Source organism: Lissotriton helveticus, chromosome 4_2 (genome assembly GCF_964261635.1).
Source record: "Lissotriton helveticus chromosome 4_2, aLisHel1.1, whole genome shotgun sequence".
NCBI classification, from domain to species: domain Eukaryota; kingdom Metazoa; phylum Chordata; class Amphibia; order Caudata; family Salamandridae; genus Lissotriton; species Lissotriton helveticus.
The window spans coordinates 16456720-16482944 of record NC_136064.1 but is presented as its reverse complement, the minus strand read 5'-3'; the positions used below and the strand labels follow the sequence as shown (position 1 = coordinate 16482944).

Below are 26225 nucleotides of genomic sequence, written 5' to 3'. Positions count from 1 at the left end.
GGTCTAGTCTATGGATTTGAAAACCAGGGGGAAGGGCAGAGACTATGTCCGGCTCTGATTGGGACGAAAGCCACGTCTCGGTAAGGAAGATAGCGTCAGGTTTGCGTTCTCCTAACAGCAGGGCAATTTGAGTGCTGTGCCTTGGTAGTGAACGGCAGTTTAGCACATACATGTAATATTCCCGCGTCGTGACTGACGGGGTGTTGTTTGAAAAAGGGTGTTTACACACACTACAACGGGAGGGGAGTTCAGCCGAAGAATAGATGTGTGTACAGTATGTAGCGGCTGCAAGTCCTATGTTGTGGATTGCGGTTGAGCTGTAGGCCCTGACCTGGGTAGTGTGGGGGCCAGGGGGGGTGGCCCCGGGTCCCGTAAGGTCGCGGACGGGCGCAGACGGGCTTGCCTTTGGCGCGCCTTCGGCGCACCGCCGGCGCGTCCGCTGCGCCTCCAGAAATGGCACATTCTTATATATCAAGAGGGGGGGTGTGGCCTGTATCAGTGGGCGTTGCCCGGGGGTTCGCGGCGATTGTCCTGTGACCCGCTTCAGCAACTGACTCGGCTGCGCGGGGAGGAAAATCACAAGAGGAGCAAGAGGATTTTAAGCACACAAGGTAACACAACAATTTAAAAACGTAATCTTTTTAAAATTGCTTCCTGCTCTCGGCTTTCCGCCTCAAGAGCTCTGTCTCAGTAAGGTCTGATTTAAGAACACAAGTTATAACAACAATTTAAAAACGTAGTCTTTTTAAAATTGCTTCCTGCTCTTGGCTTACCGCCTCAAGAGCTCTGTATCATACAAGCGCAGCCCAAAAGCGCGCCTAGATATAGTTAAGGGGGCGTGGCCTGTGTCAGTGGGCGTTGCCCGGGGGTTCACGGCGATTGTCCTGTGACCCGCTTCAGCAACTGACTCGGCTGCGCGGGGAGGAAAATCACAAGAGGAGCAAGAGGCAAGAGGATTTTAAGCACACAAGGTAACACAACAATTTAAAAACGCAATCTTTTTAAAATTGCTTCCTGCTCTCGGCTTTCCGCCTCAAGAGCTCTGTCTCAGTAAGGTCCGATTTAAGAACACAAGTTATAACAACAATTTAAAAATGTAGTCTTTTTAAAATTGCTTCCTGCTCTTGGCTTACCGCCTCAAGAGCTCTGTATCATACAAGCGCAGCCCAAAAGCGCGCCTAGATATAGTTAAGGGGGCGTGGCCTGTGTCAGTGGGCGTTGCCCGGGGGTTCACGGCGATTGTCCTGTGACCCGCTTCAGCAACTGACTCGGCTGCGCGGGGAGGAAAATCACAAGAGGAGCAAGAGGCAAGAGGATTTTAAGCACACAAGGTAACACAACAATTTAAAAACGCAATCTTTTTAAAATTGCTTCCTGCTCTCGGCTTTCCGCCTCAAGAGCTCTGTCTCAGTAAGATCTGATTTAAGAACACAAGTTATAACAACAATTTAAAAACGTAGTCTTTTTAAAATTGCTTCCTGCTCTTGGCTTACCGCCTCAAGAGCTCTGTATCATACCACCGCAAAGGCTTCCCGCTCGATGGTACTCCACCTCTGTTCCCAGGGAAGCAGTCTTCGTGACAGAAAGACCACGGGTTGATCCAGAACCTCTTCATTGAGTTGTGATAGCACTGCCCCAATGCCAATGTCGGATGCATCTGTCTGGACAATGAACTCTTTTGAAAAATCTGGAGCCTTCAGGACTGGAGCTTTACACAATGCTTGTTTCAGAGTGTTGAAGGCTCGCTGGCAAGCCTCCGTCCAAATGACTCTCCTGGGTTGCTTTTTGGCCGTGAGTTCTGTAAGGGGTGCCACGATAGTGCCATACCCCTTCACGAATCGTCTGTAGTAACCTGTGAGGCCCAGGAAGGCTCGGACCTCAGTCTGGGTCTTGGGGGGTTTCCAGCCCATGATTGCCTCAATCTTCGCCTGAAGGGGCTGCACCGTTCCCCGGCCCACCAAGTGTCCTAAGTACACTACCGACCCCTGTCCAATCTGACATTTGCTGGCCTTGATCGTCAAGCCAGCCCGTTGCAGGGCCTGGAGAACGGCTTGCAAGTGCTGCAAGTGATCCTCCCAGCTGCTACTGAAGACAGCTATGTCATCCAAGTAAGCAGCAGAGAATGACTCCATCCCGGTGAGGATCGTGTTCACCAGCCGCTGAAAAGTGGCAGGAGCGTTCTTGAGCCCAAAGGGCATGACGCAAAACTGGTAGTGTCCATCAGGTGTGGAGAAGGCTGACCTTTCCTTGGCTCCATTAGACATGGGAATCTGCCAGTACCCTGCAGTGAGGTCAATGGTACTGAGATATTGGGCAGCTCCCAACCGGTCAATCAACTCATCCGCCCGAGGGATCGGATGAGCATCCGTTTTGGTTACCAAATTTAGTCCTCGGTAGTCCACACAGAATCTCAATTCTGGTGTGGTGCCAGGTGGGGCAGCTTTAGGAACTAAAACCACCGGGCTAGACCAAGGGCTACTTGAAGGTTCGATGACTCCTAGCTCCAGCATCTTAGCTACTTCGCTTTGGATACTGGCCTTCACCTTGTCAGACAGCCGGTAAGACTTTGACTTCACAGGTGGGCTGTCCCCTGTGTCCACGTCATGGGTACACAGGTGGGTCTTACCCGGGACAAGGGAGAACAGAGGAGCGAATGACCCCAAGACCTGGCGACATTCCTCCTGCTGCTCAGGAGTCAGGGTTGGCGAGAGTTTCACTCCCTCCACTGACCCATCCTTTTCTTGAGACGCAAAAAGGTCGGGGAGAGGCTCCGTGTCCTCTTCCTCCGAACCGTCAGTCACCATAACCAACATGACTTCGGGCCTCTCGTAGTGGGGCTTGAGGCGATTGGCATGTAACACCCGATGCGGATGCCGAGGGGTCTTTACGTCCACCAGATAGGTAGACTTGCCCTTCTTCTCCAATACCTCATAGGGGCCTGTCCAACGGTCCTGGAGGGCACTCAGCTCTCCAGGCTCCATCACCCACACCTTCTGACCAGGCTCCAACTCCACTGGGTGAGCGTTGTGGTCATACCAAGCTTTCATAACTGCCTGACTGGCTTCCAAGTTGTCAGAAGCTTGCTTCCACAACTTAGCCATTTGGCTCCGGAAGGCCAGCATGTAGCTCACCACATCCTGGGGAACTTTCCGGGGAGACTTTTCCCAGGAGTCCCTCACCAGGCTGAGAGGTCCACGTACAGGGTGCCTGTACAAAAGCTCGAACGGGCTGAAGCCCACTCCCTATTGCGGCACTTCCCTGTAGGAAAAGAGCAAACAGGGTAGGAGGTAGACTTCTGATCATACCCTTCAAGGTTTGGTTGAACCTTTCCACAAGACCATTGGTCTGTGGGTGATAAGGAGTGGTGAACCTGTAAGTCACTCCACACTCCTTCCACATGGCCCGCATATATGCTGACAGGAAGTTGGTCCCCCTGTCAGACACAACTTCCTTGGGGAATCCCACTCGGGTAAAGATCCCCATCAGGGCCTTGGCCACTACTGGTGCAGTAATGGTTCTCAGAGGAATTGCCTCTGGATACCTTGTGGCGTGATCCACCAGGACCAGGATAAACCTGTGACCGGATGATGTAGGTGGATCTAGGGGCCCAGCAATGTCGATGCCCACCCTTTCAAAGGGGGTGCCAACGACGGGAAGTGGTTCCAGGGGAGCCTTCAGCTTCGTCCCTGTTTTCCCACTAGCTTGGCATGACACGCACGACCGACAGTATGTGTCGGACGCCACCCTCATTCGAGGCCAATAAAAGTGGGGGACAAGCCGGGCAAAGGTCTTGTCCTGACCCAAGCGTCCTGCCAAGGGAATCTCATGAGCCAACTCTAATAGGAAGGCTCGGTAACACTGTGGGACTACCAGGGCCCGTGACAATCCGTGCACTGGCGCCCGGGGTTCACTGTAGAGGAGACCATCCTCCCAGTAAACACGATAGTTCCCAGACTCGTTACCTGCTGCCTGGGCTTCAGCCTGTTGCCTCAGACCCTCGAGGGTGGGACATTCCCTTTGTCCCTTGCTCAGTTCCTCCCTGGATGGTCCTCCCTCCACTCGCCACTCAGCGGGGATAGGCAAGTCCTCCAACGGAACCATGTCCTCCTCCGCGGACTCCGGGTCCACCTCCACAGGTGGCCTATCCGTCTCACGGGGCATGGACATCGAGGCAGGCTCCTCCTGTCCTCGAGATGTTCCCTCATCAGCAGCTGGGTGGGCCATTGTTCCAGGCTCCAACCCACGCGACTTCTCCTCCCGAGCAGCCGCAGACCTGGTACTCACACAGGCCCAATCAGGTGTACCAAGCATCTCAGTATGAGTCCGGTATTCCACCTCCTTCCAAGCATTGTGCTCCATATCATTGCCCAACAGACAATCGACTGGCACGGCGGGGCTTACGGCAACTCGAAGTGAACCTGCAACCCCTCCCCACTCAAAGGGAACCTCGGCCACAGGATAGTGGCCCATTCTGCCATCAGCCATCGCGGCTGGATGAAGTACGCCTGGAATCACCTGCTCTGAGGACACCAGATGACTCCTTACCATAGTCATACTGGCTCCTGTATCTCTCAGAGCTTCCCCTCTATGGCCATTGATGGTGACCCATTGCCCATACTTGGTAGTATTTGAGGGCACCTGGATCTTTGGAACCACCTCCCGATCACCCAGGGACACTAAGGTGACACCCGCCCACTCCCCCCCCTTAACTAAGGGCATCTCCTCCCCGAGCGCTACACTAGCGACTCCCGGGGCCTTTCCTCCAGTGGGAGGGGGTGGTCTCTTTGGGCATTTCACGTCTCCTTATAATGTCCAATACCACCGCACTCATAGCAATGGATAACCCTTGGCTGCTGACTCTGGCCAGGATTAGGGTTCTTCTGCGGGTTAGCCTTAGAAGTGGAGAAGAAACTTTTCCAATTAAAGGTATTTTGGGGGCCTTTGGAGAACTCCTGCTTCTTGTTATCTCCCCCCTCTTTCTTCTGGGGCGCGCCCTGTCCGGACTTCTGAGAATCTCCTCCCGTCCCCTTCGTGGACACTCGGGTACTTGCCCAAATGTCCGCCTCCTCAGCAAGCTTACGGGGGCAAGTACGTTTGCTGTCTACCAGGTGTTGCCTCAGCTCGGCAAGACATTTCTCGAGTAGATGTTCCTTGAGTATTAGGTCGTACAACCCTCGATAGTCTTCCACCTCATTACCTTGGACCCACCCATCCAGGGCTTTCTTGGCAAAATCCAGGAAGTCAACCCAATTCTGTGAGCTCAGCTTGTGGCTGCCCCTAAACCTTTGCCGGTATTTCTCGGGGGTCAACCCAAACTTCCTGATGAGCGCCACCTTCATGGCGGGGTAATTAACCTGTTCCTCCCGGTCTAGGGCCAATAGGGCATCCCTACCTGTCGGAGGCATGTACCGGTATAATCCACCACCCCAATGCTTCTCATGGATCCCATGGGCTCTTAAGGAGACCTCATAGGCTGCCAGCCACTTGGCTATGTCGTCTCCAGCGGTATAACTGGCGACTACATCCTTGGGTAAATGGGGCCTGGGCTCCCTGGCAAATTCCTTTGACTCGACACCCTTCGGAGTGATGTTAGGGGCCTGGAATTCGAGTTCTCGTAGCTTGAACTCGTGTTCCATCATTTTCCCTTCCATCTGCAGCTTGGACTCATGTTCCAACCTCCTCCCCTCCCTCCTTTCTTCCAACTCCATTTTTGCTATTTCCCACCTTAACAGTCTTTCCTCTCTCCTGTCAGCTAACTCGGTTTCTGACAACCCTCTCGATGACACACTGCTGCCCTCCCGTGAGGTTGCCTTGGGGCTGATTGACATCTCACCCACCCCCGGGGGACATTCCGCAGTCCTATCAATGACAGTACCTCTGTCCGATTCCTCCTCCTCCACCGTTCCCTCCGTGTGTGCTTCCACCCATGCTCGCAGACTAGTACGGAGCTCCTCTCTTTTGGCCCCTCGCCTGACAAACACTCCCCTCTCCTGACAGAAATCCTTGAGCTGTGCCACAGTATAGGTCTCCAGCTCTGACATTTCGAATTCCATCTTGTCAGTGAAAAGTGTGGACAACCACCCCGAAGTAGGTGACCAGGATAAGAACTTTGAGGGTCACTTCCACCCACCTCCAGGAAAGAATTTGGAAAAAGCAAAACGTTGAATTTGAGGGCCGCTAGGAGAAAACTCCGGGTGTGTACCTGTGGTGCACACTGAATTATTATGGGGTACAAAACAAGCACGGCTCGCAATCCCACCCGCTGAGCACCAATTTTATGTTGGACCTGCGATGGGCAAGCCCAGCACAAAGGGGGTAGCTTGGCTCAAGTGACAAGGCAAGTGAAAGCTGTAGTGTTAAGCCGGCTCTGACCCAATAATAACTCCTTGTACATCCACACCAAAAAGAAGGACACCACACCACTGCTGTAGAAAAATACGATTCCTTTATATAAAAGTTATTTGTTGTAAATAGGGTTGACTGGGAAAGCACATACACATTTCTTTTGGTCATACAGATCTGGTAATAAATAGTATTAATAAATAGAATAACTTCAGGAATGAGTATCAGAATAAATATCAGAATAAATATCAGAATAAATATCAGAATAAATATCAGAATAAATATCAGAATAAATACTGGTTCATTTAAATAAACAACCACATGTTTCTTCTGGTATCGCTGCCACCAATTAAATACTTTAGGATCATCACATTTGCCATACGTTTCAAATGGGAAAGATAACTCTTACAGTTTATGTTGTTTTCAATGACCATGTATACGGCTTCTCTGAGCACAAAATAAGGTTTGGGACTCTTTAATGATCATTCAGGGTGTATGCGCGTATATCTAAAAGGCAAGGAAACACAGTAAATACATCATTTGCACTCGGCGGTCACCAGGATAGGATCTCTGCTTTTGCCGGGGAAGTCTATGCGCGCCTACGGGCTTTAGCACCACTAGAACACAGGCGGCACCAGTTCAAAGTCTTTAGACTGACGAACGGGCTGCCGGAGAGGTCACACAACCTTCGCGCACAGTCAAATGAATGCCGGTTCACAGTTCCTTCACAACGCTGGATTCACTATGAAGAAACGGGCCCACCTCACATCGGCTGCAATCGGAATACGATTCAGTCGGGCACAGCACTTCTCTCGTCAGCGACGGGGTTCTCAGGGGCTCCACGGACCTCCCTCCGACTTCCGCATACAGGGTGGTTCCCGCCCATAGCTACAGCTCCCGGGTCACTGGGGAGTGGCAGAGACGCTAGTCCCGCCCAACGAAGGCCGGCCTTTCCCCGCCCCGGCGCACCACCTCACCTTCAACCTGCGCAGGAAGCGCTCTATGCTAGTGGGGCTCGGAGACGTCCGAGCTCCCTTCTAGAGGCGCCTGTCGCGAAGGGGGCACAGCTGACGATCGCGGCGAACTTGCTCTCGCCTTGCGACTCGATAAATCGATCACAGTTCACCACCGGGGGGGCGGGGAGGCACACGAATCTGGCCACAGTCTTTGGGGGCAATGAGGTACTCGCTGGGCCGGCGCTGTAGGCGCTAGATCACTTCTCACGTAGCTGACTGGAACGCCAGTCAGACACAACGCCAGCAACCCTTTGCTGCTTTACTGCCTGCGCTACCAGCCACCTCAGGGGTCAACAGGGCAGGTGTCAATCTGGTGTCAAGTCTGGAATCTCTTCTCATAATCCAAAATGGCTGCCAGGGACTGGGCCTTATATAGCCAGTGCCCTGGGGTACTGGCACGAGCCAGAAGGTTCTAGAACCTTCTCTGGCTGTGACAATGACATGGCACTCTTGAGGGGTATTTAGGACACTCACAGCCACCGTACTGGGATTCTAGAGCAGCCATTTTGTGTACCTGAGGAAAATAAAGGAATTCCTGTCAGAAATGCGCGCCAAACAAAGGGCGCCAAAACCTCAAAAGGCCAGGGTTCATGAAGGCTCCAATGGGAGTCACTTCACATGAGGAAAAAGGGGTGTTCACCATTTTAGGTTCATTTATACAGGTTGACAACCCCAGTTTGTAATGCCACAGGTTTGGGCCAGGCGCCTTGTAAATAGGTGCCACAAACCTTGTGAGCAACTGGGCGTCAAGGAACATCTAACCCCATGAAACAACACATAAAAAGTCCTGGTAGACAAATAAAAAGCGACAAATTTTGGGAGGTACAGGGGAACAAAAGAAATCATAGTGGTGAGGGGACTCTCAGAAGCAGACAGGTCTAACAGGCATGAACTGGCACAAATCAATCATATTCCCGCTTACGGCGTGTACAGTCCAATGGGACTGCGAATTTCCTCTGGAGTGGTGCCCGGACTCGGTAAAGTATCTCGGTATACATATTCATTTGGACACCACTCAAATCATTCGCTTAAACTATGGACAGACTTTTCAAAAGCTGGAGGAGCAAGTCGATAGATGGTTGAGGTTGCCACTGTCACTGGCAGGCCAGGTGGCTATATTAAAGATGGTGGTCCCTCCCAAATTTTTATATCTCTTTAACAACATCCCAATCCACCTTTTTGCCGGCTTCTTCCACACTCTGCAAATGCTTATGACTCGACTGGTATGGGGCGGGAGGAGACTGCGTGTTCGCTGGTCTTTGATGACCTTACCGTATGACAGAGGCGGGTTCAGCGTTCCAGACTTCCAACTGTACTACTTAGTTGCGCAATGTCAATACGCGTTCGCTTGGTTCCACCCAGATGCACGCATACCGTTTCTGCGACCGGAGGCGAACCAGGATCTCTCTGACAAATTGTGCGAGGTTTTACCTGGGGTTTTTCCACGTGACAGACACGACATCCAAACAGTATCCACAACGTCCTGGGCATGGGGTAAATTGAAGAAACGCACAGGCGCTACACTGCTATATTCCTCCGCCCTGCCCTTACCCAACGCCAGATGGTTCCAGATCACTGGGGAGAGGCTATTGCAGAATATGCTGTCCACACTAGATATTGTAAAAGTGGGTGATCTCTTCCCGGGGGGGCCACATTTTCTTGATAGACGAGGACGCCAGGTTCTCCGATTGTAGCTTCATGACACGATTCCACATGAGCCGCATGAAATCAGCACTACGCGCTGCGCTCCCAACATATCCTATTGAGACTGACTCTTTCCCACCACTCACTCTGGTGTTAGAAGCCCCTAGTGGCGCATGCCTCATCTCTAAAATGTACAAAGCCTGTGCAGGGATGCTGCCTGCGGACGACTCCTGCCACAGACAGGCCTGGGGGGGCGGATATGGGTTGCACCATTATGGATGAGCAATGGATTAAATGCTGTAAGGCCACCAGGGACATTTCACTAAATAGCCGCCATAAGTTGCTGCACTTAAAATTTCTCCACCGCGCCTATTTTACACCATCCTTGACACACAGGATAGACGCGGACAGGCTGCACACCTGTCTGAAATGCACTGCTCCACACACTGATTTTATACATCTGGCATGGTCCTGTCCCCGCTTGCAGTCCTATTGGTCGGTGGTGCATGAGACGCTGGGGAAGATAATTGGCCTTCCACTGGCTCCCCTCCCTAAAATAGCTCTTTTAAGGTACATGGTTCAAATTCCCAAGAAAGTCAGGAAACTAGCATCACTGGGGCTACTGTTGGCTAAAAGAGAGGTGGCCATTCACTGGGGCCGGAAAACCGCTCCTAAGATACAGGATTGGCTGGGAAGTCTGGTACACTGTAACACCAATGCTGAGATATACGTTAGTCTGATGCCACCGACGTCCCGACCCACGGACATTTAGGGTCCACTGAGAGCCTATTTTGAGGCCGCTAAGCAAGCCTCTACCACACAGGCAGACAATGGTATAGTACCTGAGGGGGTGGGCTGAGGGGATGCTTTATGAGTCCCGTTAGGCCCTTTCACAACGGCGTGATCTACGTGAACCATATTCCAATAGCTTCTAATGGGAGGTGTTGCTGATCGCATTTTCCAATTACTGGGTGTTGGAGGGTGGGCGGAGGGGGGAAGTCATGCCGGGGATGGCTGGGTTGTTGGGATGTTCCACCGTGCAGTCAGCAGTAGTTACCACCATTGTGTATGTAACTGTCAGGTACGATTTGCTCTGATTGTAAAGTGATAATTTGCAATGCAATCTGACTTTTATTCTTTATCTGGAAAATAAAGTGTTTTAAAAGAAAAAAGACTATGCAGATTAAAGAGGTATAAGGTGGAATCAAGACTACGCAGATTAAAGAGGCATGAGGTAGAATTAAGACTATGCAGATTAAAGAGCCTTGAGGTGGAATCAAGACTACGCAGATTAAAGAGGCATGAGGTGGAATCAAGACTACGCAGATTAAAGAGGCATGAGGTGGATTAAAGACTATGCAGATTAAAGAGGCATAAAGTGGAATGAAGACTACGTAGATTAAAGAACCATTGGGTGGAATCAAGACTACGCAGATTAAAGAGTCATGAGGTGTAATCAAGACTATGCAGATTAAGGGGGCATGACATGGAATCAAGACTACGCAGATCAAAGAGGCATGAGGTGGAATCAAGACTATGCAGATTAAGGAGGCATGACATGGAATCAAGACTAAGCAGATTAAAGAGGCATGAGGTGGATTAAAGACTATGCAGATTAAAGAGGCATAAAGTGGAATGAAGACTACGTAGATTAAAGAACCATTGGGTGGAATCAAGACTACGCAGATTAAAGAGTCATGAGGTGTAATCAAGACTATGCAGATTAAGGAGGCATGACATGGAATCAAGACTACGCAGATCAAAGAGGCATGAGGTGGAATCAAGACTACGCAGATTAAAGAGGCATGAGGTGGAATCAAGACTACGCAGATTAAAGAACCATGGGGTGTAATCAAGACTACGCAGATTAAAGAGGCATGGGGTGGAATCAAGACTACGCAGATTAAAGAGGCATTGGGTGGAATCAAGACTACGCAGATTGAAGTGCCATGAGGTGGAATCAACACTACGCATATTAAAGATGCATAAAGTGGAATCAAGACTGAGCAGATTAAAGAGGCATACGCAACAGTAGCACTTGGCATGCTGACATTGAATAGCGCCAGACACAAGCTTCTAAGCTTTTGGACTCAGCACTTATTCTTTTACAAATTACGCACTACTAAGAGGTGACGGTGGGTGATCCAAGGTAGGGTTTCCCTGGTATGTTTGAGAACAGCTACAAACTCAAGATTTAGTGGCAACTCTGAAACCCCTCTCTGGCCCTTCACAACCTGTAAATGTTTGTAAAATTACTCCTGCAGTAGGTCACCCTTCTTCTGTGTCTGAATTGGAATATAACACACTCCAAACTAGTTTAACAGGATGTCGATGGGAAAAAATATTGTACTGGTACAAAAAAAGAAAGGCAAAGGAAGTAAAAATTGCTGTTTCACAATATCAGTGGCATTTTTCCACGTGTAAATGTATAACATGTGCCTTTGCACAGGTGGAATTACCTCAGCACAGGCATGAGTGGGAATTATCAATTAACACAACGGAGGTGAAACTGAGAGAAGGGAAACAAAAGTAACTAACTGTGTCTCAAAGAAATTGATTTGACTGGATGATGTTGCCCTATACTGCAGAAAAGGCTCCTCAATAATGGCGGAGGAGCGTCGCCCCACTGCTCAAAGCCAGCAGTCAAAAAAATTAAATGATAATAAAACAATGTTATGATCATTTTACTTTTTAAGTGACTTGCTGAACCATGTGTGTGTAGGGAGCGGCGGAGCTGCCCGTGGTGGGCACTGTAAGTGCACATGTCTGTTTGGCCTGCCGTCTTAGGCCGGCCAAACAGACATGCACACTTAGGTTTCTCCACCCAGCTGTATTCTACAGCTGGGTGGAGAAAGGGCACAGACTCCCTGTGCCTGAGCGAGCCTCAATTCAGCCAGCTCAGGCCAATCCTGGCGCTGTTCTCATAGCATGAGAGCAGCGTCTGGATTGGATGGGAAGTTTGTCCCAGGGACTGCTGGCAGCAGCAGGAGAGTGGAGGAGCACCGAAGCGTGAGGTGGCCAGCAGCATAAGGTAAGTCTCTTTTTTTAAAAACAACTCTTATTAATCCCCCCGGCCCCACCGCCAGCCACTGAATATTTACAGCAGTCGCGACTGCTGCACTGGTTATTTTCCAAGCATACTGCAGTGCTTAATTGGTACAGTTCTTGTTTGGTGTGGATTGGCAAAGTAGCTTTGTTCTGGGCAGGGGAGGCAGAAGTCTTTGGTTGCCTGTAATCATTGGGCCTACAGAAATACTGCCCAAGGATCATGGCTTTATTTTGATACCTGGGCATAGATCAGATTGGCAAAATTCCATGGAATTATCTCTGATTCGTGAAACTTCCTTGGCATCGCATAGAATGTTTTCAGCCCTAAGAACAGAAATATACTCCAAAGAAAGGCCAATGACAACGTGGGTTTGTTAGCAACATGATTCTAAATTAAAAGCTATATTTGTGAAGAAAGGATTATAAAAATAAGTTGTCGGCTAGGCATGCTTGTAGTACGTGCCACATACAAGGCAAAACATCAAACTCAGTCCAGAAGCCAAAAAATCCTAACAACTTCTCAGCAGCCTCTGTTGTCAGATATAGCAGGACTCTTTGACGCCAGCTCTGTTCCCAGGACAGTGCCAGCGAACAAGTCACTTCACACGCCTCAGCATGTCTCGAACTCGATGCCAGTTCCTACTGACGTAAAACAGGGGCTGTTTGTGTGATCTGAGGAGGAACCTGCCGCACTGGTGCCTCCTGGCACCCTCACCCCTGCTGCAGAACTGAAAGTCTCTCCCACAACCTCAGGGAGTGTATCCTTGAAAAGACAAAGAACAGCTACTTAAATGGGGTTTCTCTGTGCTACATGCTAATGGAGTCGTGTTTGTTATCCATAGCACCAAGGGGCTTATTTATGAGAGGCTTGCGCTGCCAAAGCAGCTCTTTTTTCAACGCTCTGGCGGTGAAAGCCTTTCAATCATATTTATGCTGCGATACAAAGCCACCCTGTTTGGCTTTGCATGTCCTCCTAGATATGGAGTAAGACAAAGCACCGCAAATCACTACGTTCCCTTACTCTGTGCCAGGAAGGCATTGCGGTGGGTTTTCTCACGCAATACCCATGGATTTTGTACGCTGCCCCAGATTTACATATTCACATAAACCTGGGGCAGCGGCAAAACCTTACACCTCCCCAGACCAGGCATAACGAGGAAAAATATTTTTATTTCTACTCGTTTTTTTCCTCTTTCCATGTGTACTGCATCCTGCTGCACACATGGAAAGGGAAAACGCCTCTCTGGATTGTTTTTGTACAGAAAGGTGCCCGTTATATTTATTCAAATATAACATTTCACCAGTGTGGCCACATTTTATGTGTGTCTAAATACCCTGACAGTAGGGGGTTGCGGATGTTTCAGAGCAGGAGCACCTGCAACAGGTGTGAATAGGCCTCGACCTGCAAATTGATGGTGTTCACACCATCAAGTAGTTTTCCTATCTGGGTTATGGCGCACATTTACTCCCATAAAGGGCAGGAATATGTAAGTTTGTATAGTGGGAAAGGAGAGGGCACACTCTGACAATAGGTCCAGAAGTGCTGAAATAGGAAGGAAGAACCCTCACCGTGTGCCTCATTGTAGATGTCTTTTGATTTTATTTGACTGTTTGTTTTATTCCCTAGGAGTTGCATTCCATTTAATGAGTGTATTTTCAGACAGTGAGTGTGCCATTTTCTTTCAGCAGTTAGCATTCTAGCTGTGCAGCTGGTCTCGTCATGTGACTGTGATGTCACGGATAGAATGCTGAGAGTTCTGCTTCTTGTTTACCGGGTTTGTATCTGAGAGTGACAGTTGGAGGACAGCGGTGAAGTCTGAGTGCTGCTCAGTGCTGACCGCCCCTTCCAGTTTGTCGCAGAGGCCTTGCTACGAGAGTTCAGCTCCATAAGTATAGGATTATGGACGAGACGAGTTATCGGGACCCACATTAGAGACACTGTCAAAATGGTGTGTCTTTGTCTACCGCAGCCTTGCAACAGGTAGGAGGGGTTAAAGGGCACAGAGGAAAAGGGGGGGGTCATTTGAAACAGGTGCTGCCATATTAATATAGACTCTGAACCTCCTAATGGAGCCCTGATCCCGAGGTAAAATCCCTTTCCAGCTGTCATTCCAGTAATTAAGTTTTAGGGTCCCCCGTGATCCACGGGCTGCTGACACATTAGGATAAGTGTTGCTCGCCAAATTAAACATGATGCCGTTAATGGGTCTTCGCTGAGTATTTACACAAGTGTGTTTTCCATCACTGTTTTCACCGTTCCTTTGAAAGTCCAATATTTAATAAGTGCGGTTGTGCCCAGCACTATGTTTTCATAGACTTTTATTACTTCAACTAATCATAAACTCTTTTTTATTGTTCTGTGTAGATTTTCCCTTTGAAAGGTCGACCTCCTTCCTTTTGCATTTAAACCAAAACTAACCCCAATTAGCAGAAAATTGTATATTCCTATAAATTAAGGTTATTTATTTATAGAAATCAAAAAGGACCATTGATATTGTCTTGGTTGTTCTTAAAACAAGCAAACTGAAAAGGTAGTAAGAATACATGTGGCATTGTATCATATCACCTCTCAGTCCAATTATCTGAGAACAGACGGTTTCTACCCAAATTTGTGCGAAGTATCTTTTCAAAGGGATCTTCAGGCCGAACCCATCAGTGCATTTATCCTACAAGGGCCCCAAAAAGGGAAGAAACCAGAATAGGTCAGAATAACTGTGAATCACACACCTGCTTAATATCTGGCACCGGATAATGTTTATCCTGCATGTTAACAAATGACTACTTAGCAGAATGCATGTACAGAGTTGAAGTTCGAAATATAATTCTAATCTAATATTGGACGTCCCATAAATGAACACAATTAACAAATCAGTATGCAGGAATGACAGTCTATGTTCATTCTCTAATCCATAGTATTTAGCATTTACTCCTACTAAAGAACTCAGGACCCTGGCTCCCACTCAAGTGAGAAACTCTCTACCTTTTACTATGCGCAGGCCCACCCGACATGTTCAGAGCAGTAACCATATTCCTTGCACATAAAAGGCAGTATGACGCTATGTCACCACTAAAACTACTACTGTAAAATTGAAAGGCTTTCTCCACAGGGGAGCACAGGTAATGAGTGCAAATACACTGACGTTCACCATTCAAGCATACAGTCACTGTTTTTGATCATATAAATATTCAAGCAAGTGAGTACTTATTATAAGAAGATGGAACAGTTGCAGTTCCTTGGGAGGGACTTGAGACTAGCAAGACTCCCATGAATGTTCTCTAAACAACTCTGAGTAGCAAGACAGTGTCTCCTTGTAATGGAATAAATGTCTTTGTAATTTCAATGATGTATTTATTCCACTTCTACCTGCCCGCAGCTTACTGCTGTCCTACTTGTCACTCTGTTTTCTACTCCGTATTGCTCATGGCCTTCCTGCTCTTTGTATGTAAAATAGTGGTACAGGACTATTATTTTGTGTAATTGCTCTTTAACATCTTAGTTTTTGGTTGCAATTGTTAAATGTGTAAAAGGGGAAGATGTGTAGTGTTGGCTTTCTAGTTGTTTCACATATGTCATCATTTGGACTGTTATCACAGTTTGGAATGTTATGTTCTGATGCTAGTGTCAGTTAGGAGCTGAGGATTGAGCTGACTGGTTACAGCTCCTGGTGGGGATTTACTAGGGGATTTACTAAGGAATTTAACTGAGGATTATTCTTACCATCTTATCTTATATGAACTACCACCTCATGTCAACTTAATTAATAAATACATCTTTCTACAAGAAACTACATGACCTGATCTTCATTTAACATCACTACAACTACTCAAGTTGCCTTTCTGACCAGTCTCCATTTCACTCAGCACGGGTCCTTTTTAATGTAACACTGACTGATTGCACAGGCAGGCAATAATTCTTTCTATTGGCCCTCCACTGGTTCAAATGGCACAGGTGAATATTGATGGTAAGCCAGCTCCAAGGTCTGAAATATTATTAACGTTTGAATGTGTAGCTCTCTCACCATCATAGGTCAATTATCTAGCTGCCAATATGGGCCTGTACCAGTAAGTCCTGGTTGCATTTCAGGGGATATGCTTTGTCAGCCCACTCTCAGGTGCAGCGAATGTGCATCTACCCACGAGTTCCATGCTTGCCTTGAAATGATTTCAAAGCAATAATTTAGAAATTATTGAAAAGCATATTTTAAGTGTAAATATTTTAAAAATAAATAGTTACATCATGTCAAAAACTCGTTCTTGTCCCTTTCCTACTGCTCAGCTGGAATGTGTGATGACCTCATGGAATGTTTGGATGCCTGTGTGGAGTGTCAGTTGATGAATGCAGGCTGAGCAGCAGGGAGGCTGCTCCTGGTGTGGCTACTCTGCATCTTCTTATATCCTTCTACTCATTTATCCTGGAACTAAGCTATAATAAAGATATCTTATTTATACACCTGACATGTGTATCTTCCATTTGCGCCACAACACAATCAAAGCATACTACTGGAATGCCATGACAGCGTATTAGGCCAGATTTACTAACCCTCTTGCGATACACGGACAACATAAAGGCTTCAGTAAGATTTACAAAGCCACTTAATGGGTAATTTGCCCCGCCATACATAACTCTGTAAAGCAGTAGACCAACGCAGCAGCTTGTTTTACTTTACGTCAAATTTCGAGTTAGTGGCCGCTCTATTGGTGGAGCATGGGGTGTTCCAGTGCATCCACTCAGATTTGACACAATTTCCAATATACAAATGTTTGTAAACCCAGGATTGCATCAAACTGGTATGCCTCCCAGAGTATGGCGTAACAAAGAGAAAAATATTATTTCCACTTTCTACGTGTGGTGCTTTCTGCATCACCCATAAACAAATGAAAATACTGCTTTGGATTCTTTTTGTACAGGAAGGAATGCCTTCCTGCACAAAAACATTCATTTGGAGCTAGGCAGCACACAGTGCATCAGCACTAGGAGGAAGCAGAAGTGCGTCACATCTTAGTAAATATGGCCCATTTCTTGTCTCCCCATTTGACACGGTGCTCAACTTTGCTTGCTGCCCTGTGATGTCTAAAACATTAGTAAATATGTTGCTTGGTTTCTGAGCTGTAGAGCAAGTGAGCAGTCATTTGTGGGGCCAAACCTAAATTACTTATTTATAGCAAAGCCAATTATTTTATGATGCCATTTAACTCCAATTTTGTCATTAATCTTATTGATACTTTAGCTCACATTATCGTTTCTATTTCTGGTATATCTTCAACTAAAGTGAACCCACAGTAAGTCTAGCTATACAATGTTCAACTTTGGACTCCCGGTCTGCAAATAGTTTGCTTTTTATCGCATATGATTTTTGCTCTTGGTTTGTTAGGGAAGGGGAGTTTGTTGCTAAGCTTTTTTTATCCCAGCAAACAGCAACCTAAGTTCTATTGTCAGAATGCTGTTTGTAGGAAATTGGGTTACTGTACGAGGGGGGATGAGGAGGGGGGGGTGAAACCCTGCTCAAGCAGCAATCATAATCCATGTCAGGGTGAAGTCCCAAGCAAACCCCAAATTAACCTGTGTTCCCTCCTTTGGTACCTTGGCACAAGGCAGTCAGGCTTAACTTAGAGGCAATTTGTAAAGTATTTGTGCAGCACTTCAAACAACAATAGAGTGAAAACACAATAAGAGAAAAATCTCAAACCAATTTAGAAAAATAGAGTGGAGTGTAATTAATTATTTGAAACCAAAACAGCAAATGTCCAATCCAGAAAACCAGAAATATACAATTTTAAAGATTTAAGTGAAAATAGTGCCTAAAAGCAGAAAGCGCCAACTGTGGTTATCTGGTCGTGCCGGATCGAGGCAAAGTAACAACTTCAGGTCAACTTCGATGAAGCGCATGTTGGATACAGGGACCAAGTTAGCTCAACTGAGTAAAGTGCCTTAAATCATGGTTGAGGATGCATCACGCAACAGTGGTTCCACGGAAACTGTGGGGTTGAAATGCAGAGTTCGGCGTCGTCATCAAGAATACCATTGATGAGGAGCGTGTGATGCGAAGTCTGGCACTGAGGTTGCGTCCCCCCACTACGGTTCCAAGAAAGTGGTGGGGCTGTGCGGCGAAGTTCTGCATTGTCTTTGAGAATGGCGTTCAGAAGTGGCTTGCGATGCAAAGGCGTGCGTCAAGGATGTACCGCACAACAGTGGTTCAGAGGAAGCTGCAATGCGAGGTCCTTCATTGGGGCTGCCTCATGCAGCGGCGTTTCCGATACAGCTGTGAGGAGATGCATCAATTCTGCTCACAGGACCACAGCTGGGCTGGCAGAGCACATTCAGGCCCACTTCCATGGGTCCGGAACTGTGGTGGCACTACTTGGGGGGCAAGACAAAGTCCATCTGCTTGGTTCAAGGAGGGTGGAGCCACTATGGAGGTCCCGGTTTTAAGATGCAGGTCCAGTCTTTCTCACTAAGGTAGCAGGACAGCATAAGGCAGGGCAGCAGAGTAACAGTTCTTCTTGCAGCAGAGCAGCACAACAGTCCTTACGTGTCTTCCACAGGTCTAGAGGTGTACTGAAGTGTTGAGTTTGAGGGTCCACTATTTATACATGAGGCCAGCTTTGAAGATTAAAAAGGTTTTGGAGGTTTCTGCCCCCAGATGTTTGGAATTTCCTGCCTCCTTGCCCCAGCTTGTCTGGGGGCACAAAAGATTAGGGTCAAGTCCTTAGTGAGCATGCTCAAGCAGAGCCTTTGTGAGGCGCGGTAGGTGACAGCTCCTCCCCCTCATCAAGTCAGAAATTACCCATCCAGGCCCTGCAGTAGTAAAAACAAATTTAAGAGTTTTTCACTACTAGGGCATGTAAAAGTTAAATGTACATGTCCAACATTTTAAATACACTGCAACTTTCCCTAAGGGCTATTTAGGGTCTACTCTAGGGGCAAGTTATATGCATTAAAAAGCAAGGCTGAGGCCTGGCATAAAGTTTGTTTTATAAGGTCGAAATGGCAGTTTAGAGCAGGAAACGGTCAGAACAAGGTGTCCAACCAATACAAGCGTAACCACGCTTGCCTTAACCACGCATATGCCTTAACAATGCATGTTCGTGGTTAAGGCAATGCGCGGTATAGTTGCCGAGAGAATTAGCAGAAGAGGAAGGACGATTGGGAATTGGGAGAGGAAGTAGTGAGGTAAGTGGGGCTGGGGCCAGGTCTTGGGGTTGTTTTTTGGGGTGGGGCTCAGGAGGGGCTGGGGTTTTTTGTGGGGCAAGGAGCAGTTTTAGGGCTCAGGGCGGTGGGGGCTGGGGTAGTTAGCAGACTTAGGGGACAGTTTGTAGGGCTCAGTGTGGGGGGCTGGGGTAGTTTATAGGGTGGATGGCAGTTTTTAGGGCTAAGGCGGGGCAAGGAAAAGGGACAGTTTACAGCGCAGGGGTAGTTTCAGGCCCTAGGGCGGGAGGGGTTGGGTTGAGGTCGTTTTTAGGGCTCGAGGAGGCTGGAGTCGGCATAGTTTATGGGCAGGGAGTTAATTTTTAGGGCTCAGGGCAGAGGGAAAGGGGACAGTTTAGAGGGTAGGGTCACGGTAGTTTAGGAATGTAGGGGACAGTTTTTCAGGCTCTGGGCGGGAGGGGCCTGGGGTTGGGGTCGTTTTTTAGAGCTTGGGTTTAATTTTTAGGGTAGAGGGTAAAGGGAAAAGGGACAGTTAACAAGGGGCAGGTGTATGATCTTTAGCACGCATGTCCCTTTACCCATCATGTCTTTACCACAAAATTGCATGGTGAAGGCATGAGTGGCAAAGGCATGCATGGTAAAGACGCGGTCGTGATGGAGACTGCGTGGTACAGGCATGTGTTCAGGCTAGCTTTGTACCATCATACTACCGTTTAGAATTGTACACACAGTCTGCAATGTAAAAGTATACTTAAGTGGCACAATAAATACTGGAGCCCCACTAGTAACATTGCCTATACAGACCATGGGTAATATGTAGGATGACTTTGCTACTGACTTACAAGTAAATTAAATGTGCCACTTGGGTGTAAGCTAATTTCAAAATGTTTAAAGGAGACAGCACTGTTCTTCATCTCTTAGAAAAAAAACAATTTCCCGTAAGCGACTCAAATTATTTGTTATATTCCATGTATGCAGGGTCAAACTCCTCCTCTGCTATGCCATAATGTAATAGCTTCAGTTTGTATCCTTTATAATCCTTCCCCTTTTCAAAGTAAATAGACAACAGACCGTTGCCCGCCTACGTTTCATATCTGTACCACTGCTAGAGAACATTTCCTATTCTCTTGTTTAAACTATTCTTGGTTGTAGAGACATTTACTCTCAAGGTTCTTATCTGTAATACTGGTTGCACAGGCACTTACTGTCCTAAGACCCTTCTCTATAACTCTAGTTGTAATAGATTTCCCTCTTTTCTGTCTTCAATCTATTAATGCTGATTGTAAAAGCCTCTACCTTAATCACAGTTTTCTTCTTATGGGACTTTTAAAGCAATTTCTGGTTGCAGAGGTATTTCTTCTCCTATATTCAACGCTTGCTACTGAAGTCTTTTTCTCTCATGGGGCACTTACCTTTAACACTGCTTAAAGAGGCTTGTTCGTTTGTTTATTAATTCTCTTTAGTGAGTGAAAGTTTGGTCACCTGTACACGTGTTCAAAGAATATGCCAGCAAGGGGTTTTGTTTAAAAATTCTAAATTGTAGCCACTGTGGGACGTAAATGAATAGATTACCCACACTACTTTCAATTGGTGGCTGAGTCTGATTAATATTAAAACAAATCAGTATTGTTACCACACTAACAACACGAAAAAGTACAAAAACCAGGATTTTTGGTCAAAAGATTATTATTTTCTTTACAGTAAATATAAGAAGGGTACTGGAAAATGCATTCGGGATATACAAGGAGCGTCCTATGTACTCCTATAATAAATCTCCAAATAAGTCAATACTGCTAAATAATGATAACACAATGATTTCAAATCAGCAAGATAAATGGAAATCAATGATGATTAGTGAATATCAGGCAGAATTAGACTTCGTAGTCGACGTTTCGGTCTTTCGGAAATTGTTTCATAAGACCATCATCAGGACTTGGATATTGTGCATTATGAATGATGACCCTAAAGAAAAATTTAGGTACTGAGAGACACACTTCCAGAAGGGGTCAGTGATGCTTGTCAGAGTCAATCAACAAGGTGCTGTGGAGTAATTGAATCCAAAGCTTCAAGGTACACTAGGCACTTGTATGAATGGTATTTGAATCCAGCAATTGAAATCCAAATGTCAGCTGAAGATCTGGTTTCAGAAGATGAAAGTGAATTAACACGATTTGGATAGTCCAAAAACACGGAGCAACTCGCGCTGGGCTGTTTAAACTGGGATTTGGTGTATGATCTTGGAGGAGAAGGCCTGGCTTCTTGTGGGTTTTTTTCTTGGATCATCTGGTCATGGATTTGCCATTGCTGTTGATGAAGGGATTTTAGAGCCCATATGATGTCTTGATTTCGGAAGCCAAACACTGTGTGGTTCCATCACAAAAGCAAGTATAGGAAATCAGCTTCTCAGTGTGATTTGCTTTTCAGTCAATAGGGCTTGGTGTTTTTTAGGTGAGAGCAGAAAGCCCCCAATTTGTGCAGGAAATGTAAACTCCCACCGTAGATGCAGCAACGTCTCTAATACTAAACAAAACGTCTTGCTGAGGAGAAAAGAAATGCCGCAAAACCCTTGCAACCTAGTACCTAATATGGCTTTGCATATTAATAACATAATTGTATTATTATAAAAGAATATATGACTCACTACCAAATGAAAGGGAGATCGTTTTGTTTCCTGCGTGTCTTTTTCAACTACAAAGAGGCCAACCCTCAATCAATTGATAAATGTTCAGAACGTGCCACAAAACTCTGATGTGAATGTCTACGGTGATGCTTACTACTTCATGGCCGAAATACAGCACTCAAACTGTAAATAGTGTGCATGCCACTCTGTAGGCACATGGGCCCTCCAAAGGCATTTGGGCCTGGACCTGGAGTCCAGCACCTACCTGAAGCTCAACCCAACTAAAATAGAATTCCTGCTATTTGCCAAGCACAACAAACAAGAAAGAATGCCAACCTTGGCCCAGTGACATAAATCATGATGGCTTCTAACCCTACCATTCTCCCAATGCCATGTCAGGTGGATTCACCTTATAAGCCAACCTCGCCCTCAAGGAATATATTGCAATAAAAAAACAGGCTGGTACCAGCTCTCCCTTTTAAAGAAAGTTAAACTGTTTCTCCCAGAAAGTGACTTCAGAACTGCTGTTCAAGCCCTCACACTTTTGCATCTGGATGGCAGAAACACCATGCTCCATGGCCTCCCAGACTTCACACTGGCAGTCCTTAAGGGCATTGTACATGCCACAGCATGTCACATTCGTGCCATAAGAAATATTATCACATCACTCACATCTTGATGGAACTCCATTAGCTCCCGTCCTGCATCATTTTCAAAACTAGCTGTATTATTTACTATGCCATCATGGCCAGCACCCATGCTTAACTTGCAAACAAGCTCACAATCTTTGATGATTCTCAGCACACACACAGCCAGGACAAGATTAGACCAAGAAGTGGAAAAAAGAAAAGACAGCAGAAGTTTACCATCTATGTACCCAGGATCTGGAATAACATCCCTGTGTCTGTCATGACCACCCCAAATCTACTGCAATTTAGGAAAGAGTTGAAGACTCACCTTTTTAAAGAACACTCCATCACAATACCTTAACCATCCACAAACCAGTTGCCTCGCTTATCACTCATTGACGTTTTGCTTATCTGGCCCTGTACAGTGCTCTGGGGTCTTTTGGCTAGGTTTGCGCTATAGAAATACCATATATGTGCATATCCGCATGCATACATATAAATATAATTTAGCCAAACTTTGTTCATAAGCACCTTGTTTGATTACAATAAAAGCACATGCAAACTGTACAATTCTGACAAATGGCAACAGCTGTGGAAGTGGGCGGTAAAATGATAACTAACATTGGTTATCGCGCAACCACTTGAAACCAAAATCTAGACAAACCTGAAATCCTCCTCATCTCCTGAAAGGGCGCCAATCAAAATGCATGCCAACTTCAGAACTGCCTGCCTCACGCACAAAGCATGGAACTCCATACCAGTCCATGTCAGGACCAACCCCTCCTACCTAAAATTCAAAAGGCAGCTCAAAGACCTCCCTCTCAACACATTTCTCCCTAATGGATAGCCTTACCCTAACTGCCGAAGGTTGCCCACAGCAGCACACTGACACTTTTGACATTAAGATATCTACCTCACTTTCTTCATGACTACAACATCTGTCCCCGCTCCCTAATCTCATCCCGTCACGAGTCATTGTACTCTCTACGACGACAGTAAGTGAAACAACATGAGTCATTGTACATACTAATGTGATAACTTATCTTACAAGTGACATTGTCTTTTATACGACGGTATTGTTTGATACTTCCTGAGTCATTGTACATACTAATGTGTTAATGTATCTTACGAGGGACAATGCTGTAAAGCGCTCTGATAGCTTCTAGTCTGGTTAGCGCTATATAAAACTCTTAAATAAATAAATGATGGGTCATATTATAAGGGACACATCCCCCTTCTTCTGCCATAGGAAGTGGCACATTCTAAGAATAGCAGGGGACACTGCCCATGCTGCTTCACATGTACCCTGCTGTTTGTTACCAGCACCCAATACAAAGTAACCTGCTGTGTAATGCCATGTGGTGGTACATATGTCACAATAAATGCAAACATATAAGCATGCATCTCCCATGCAAAGGCTTCCCCTTGTACAAAGTAACCTGCCGCTGTATAATGCCATGTGGTGGTACAGATATCGCAATAAATGCTAAGCGATAAATCAACATGCATCTCCCATGCAACGATTGCACCTTACATCCTGCATTCTGCATGTGCAAGAGAATTCTCTGCACCTTTCAATGTACCTTTGAGTAAGGAACATTTAGAACTATTTCTTCAGAGTAAACTGGAGTTGAGGTACGAAGTTCGACTTAAATGTAATCGTTCGAAATAACTCGTTTGCTTTATAAATTGCCAACATTTTCCTGTCTCTTATAACACTTGGAATTGCTTAAAATGGCATCTTCTAGTTTACTTCTTCGAATCCTGTTATAAACAGTGTCAGAGTTAATGGTTTAGCTGAGCTATTCTGTATTTATTAGAGGAAGACAAAAACAGAAGTCAAACTGCCGGGGTAAGACAAACAGACACATTTGTCTTTAAGAAACCCCCTCAGAATACCGTGAATGATGACGATTTCTGCTTTTAAAAGTCAGGTGTTAGTTTTAAAGTAAAGTAAAGTCCACATTTGTAAAGCGCACAATCTTCCCCGTAAGGGTCTCTAGGCGCTGGGGGCCGTCGGGAAGATTAAGCAAGCTATTGCCCTGAGTCCCATGGTGCTGGGCTAACCTGCCGCCGGAGCCGGGGATCGAACCGTGGTCCCCAGATTCCAGCGTCAGTCGCCCTGGCCGCGGCGCCACACCTCTCCCACTAGTTTTAGCTGAAAGACACAAAATAATGAATGTTGTCTGTGCAGCTGAGTGGATAGTTTAGCTGTAATACTACTTTGTAGGATGGTTTTGGAATTCTTAATCATTCAACCCCTGTATCTTCTTCAATCCTAACAAAAAACGGACATGTTTATCTTGCCGCAAGGCGTCCCATTTTGAGTTTCGCTTGGTACCAAAGCAGTCACATAGAAAATCTGTGGTAGTCTGGGATGCCGGTGGGATCATGGGTGGCCAGAGGGATCCTGGACTGGATGTCTGTGGGCTAGGTCCATCCCTCACCGCAATGCTTTAAGTGGGGTGAAAAGAGTGAGAGGCATCTAAGAGGAGTGTGGTGTATGTAGTTAAACGAAAGTTCTGTGATTCCTATAGTGTGCCACCAGATCAACATTTTGGATCCTCTTTGAGCTTTCTGTTGTTGCATCCAGCTATATAACATAAGGTACATACACCTTAAAACAGCTAGGACTGTTGGCTTTGTCAATGGTTATTAGCTGCTAATTAGACCTGTAAGGTTAAAGACATGAACATGGGGCACGATAGGGCCCGTTTCAATGTCTGTTTTAATTACTTCTGTGCCCGAGGCCCCAGATAACCACAGCCACGGCTCATGCAGGGCGTTACACCGGGCGGTGACGTCAGGCAGAGGAGGGGCAGGGTGGAGGGTTGTAAAATGCGGGATATAGACGATGTCAGGTAAGTACAGAAAAAAAACGAATGTTGTTACCCGCGCTGCATCACATTTGGCGATGCAACGCGGTTAACAAACTTTTTTTTTTTCTCGGTACTTACCTGACATCGTCCATATCCCACATTTTACAACCCCCCATCCTGCCCCTCCTCTGCCTGACGTCACCGCCCGGTGTAACGCCCTGCACGAGCCGTGGCTGGATAACCACCTCACTTAAAGCACTGCCTGATATGCAGGACATTAACTGTAGAATAGGAGTGCGTGTAACTTGCTCCCGGCATTTAGCTCTTTTTCTTAGCGCAAAGTGCACCCTTGCATCCAAAATGGCTGCAACGATGCATTTTGTCCTAGGGAATAGCACTACATGTAATTGTATTGTAGTGTAATTGCATTTGTATAGCGCTTACCACCCCTGATGAGGTGTCAAAACGCTTTTCGGTGAGTAGCACGCTACTCCGGGACCCATAGAGGATTAGTGTTGAATTAGTATAGTGAAACATGCAAGTAAATTTTAAGTGGTGGATATGTTAGTCAGTTATTTGGATTCGGAAGGATAGCAGAAGGATAGAAGAGGAAAAAAAGGTTTATATTTATGTAGCGCTTCTTACCCCTGATGGGGTGTTGAAGCGTTTTTTTTGGGTGAGTAGCACGCTACTCCGGAAGCCCATAAAGGATTAGTGGTGAATTAGTATGATGAATTTTGAAAGTAATTTGAATGGTGGATATTAGTCAATTATTTAGAGAGAGAAGGATAGCGGACAGATAGAAGGGAAAAAAAGGTTTGCATTCATATAGCGCCTGTTACCCATGATGGGGTGTTGAAGCGCTTTGTTTACGAGTAGCATGCTACTCTGGAACCCATAACGGATTAGTGGTGAATTAGTATAGTGGAATATGGAATTAGAGAAGTGAACATGCTAGTC

General features: G+C 46.5%; 1 protein-coding gene across 3 annotated transcripts in view; it reads left to right on the top strand.

The window, feature by feature from the left end:
* LOC144752187 (rho GTPase-activating protein 20-like) overlaps window positions 1-26225 on the top strand; it is a 499614-nt gene that overhangs the window by 233517 nt on the left and 239872 nt on the right. The window contains exon 1 of one of the 3 annotated variants that reach the window (XM_078640126.1): window positions 13852-14031. The exons of the other annotated variants lie outside the window; for them this stretch is intronic. Coding sequence (XP_078496252.1) covers window positions 13997-14031 — 35 coding nt within the window. The 5' untranslated portion in view covers window positions 13852-13996. Of the gene's footprint in view, window positions 1-13851; window positions 14032-26225 lie in introns of those variants that run through there. 3 annotated transcript variants of the gene reach the window in all.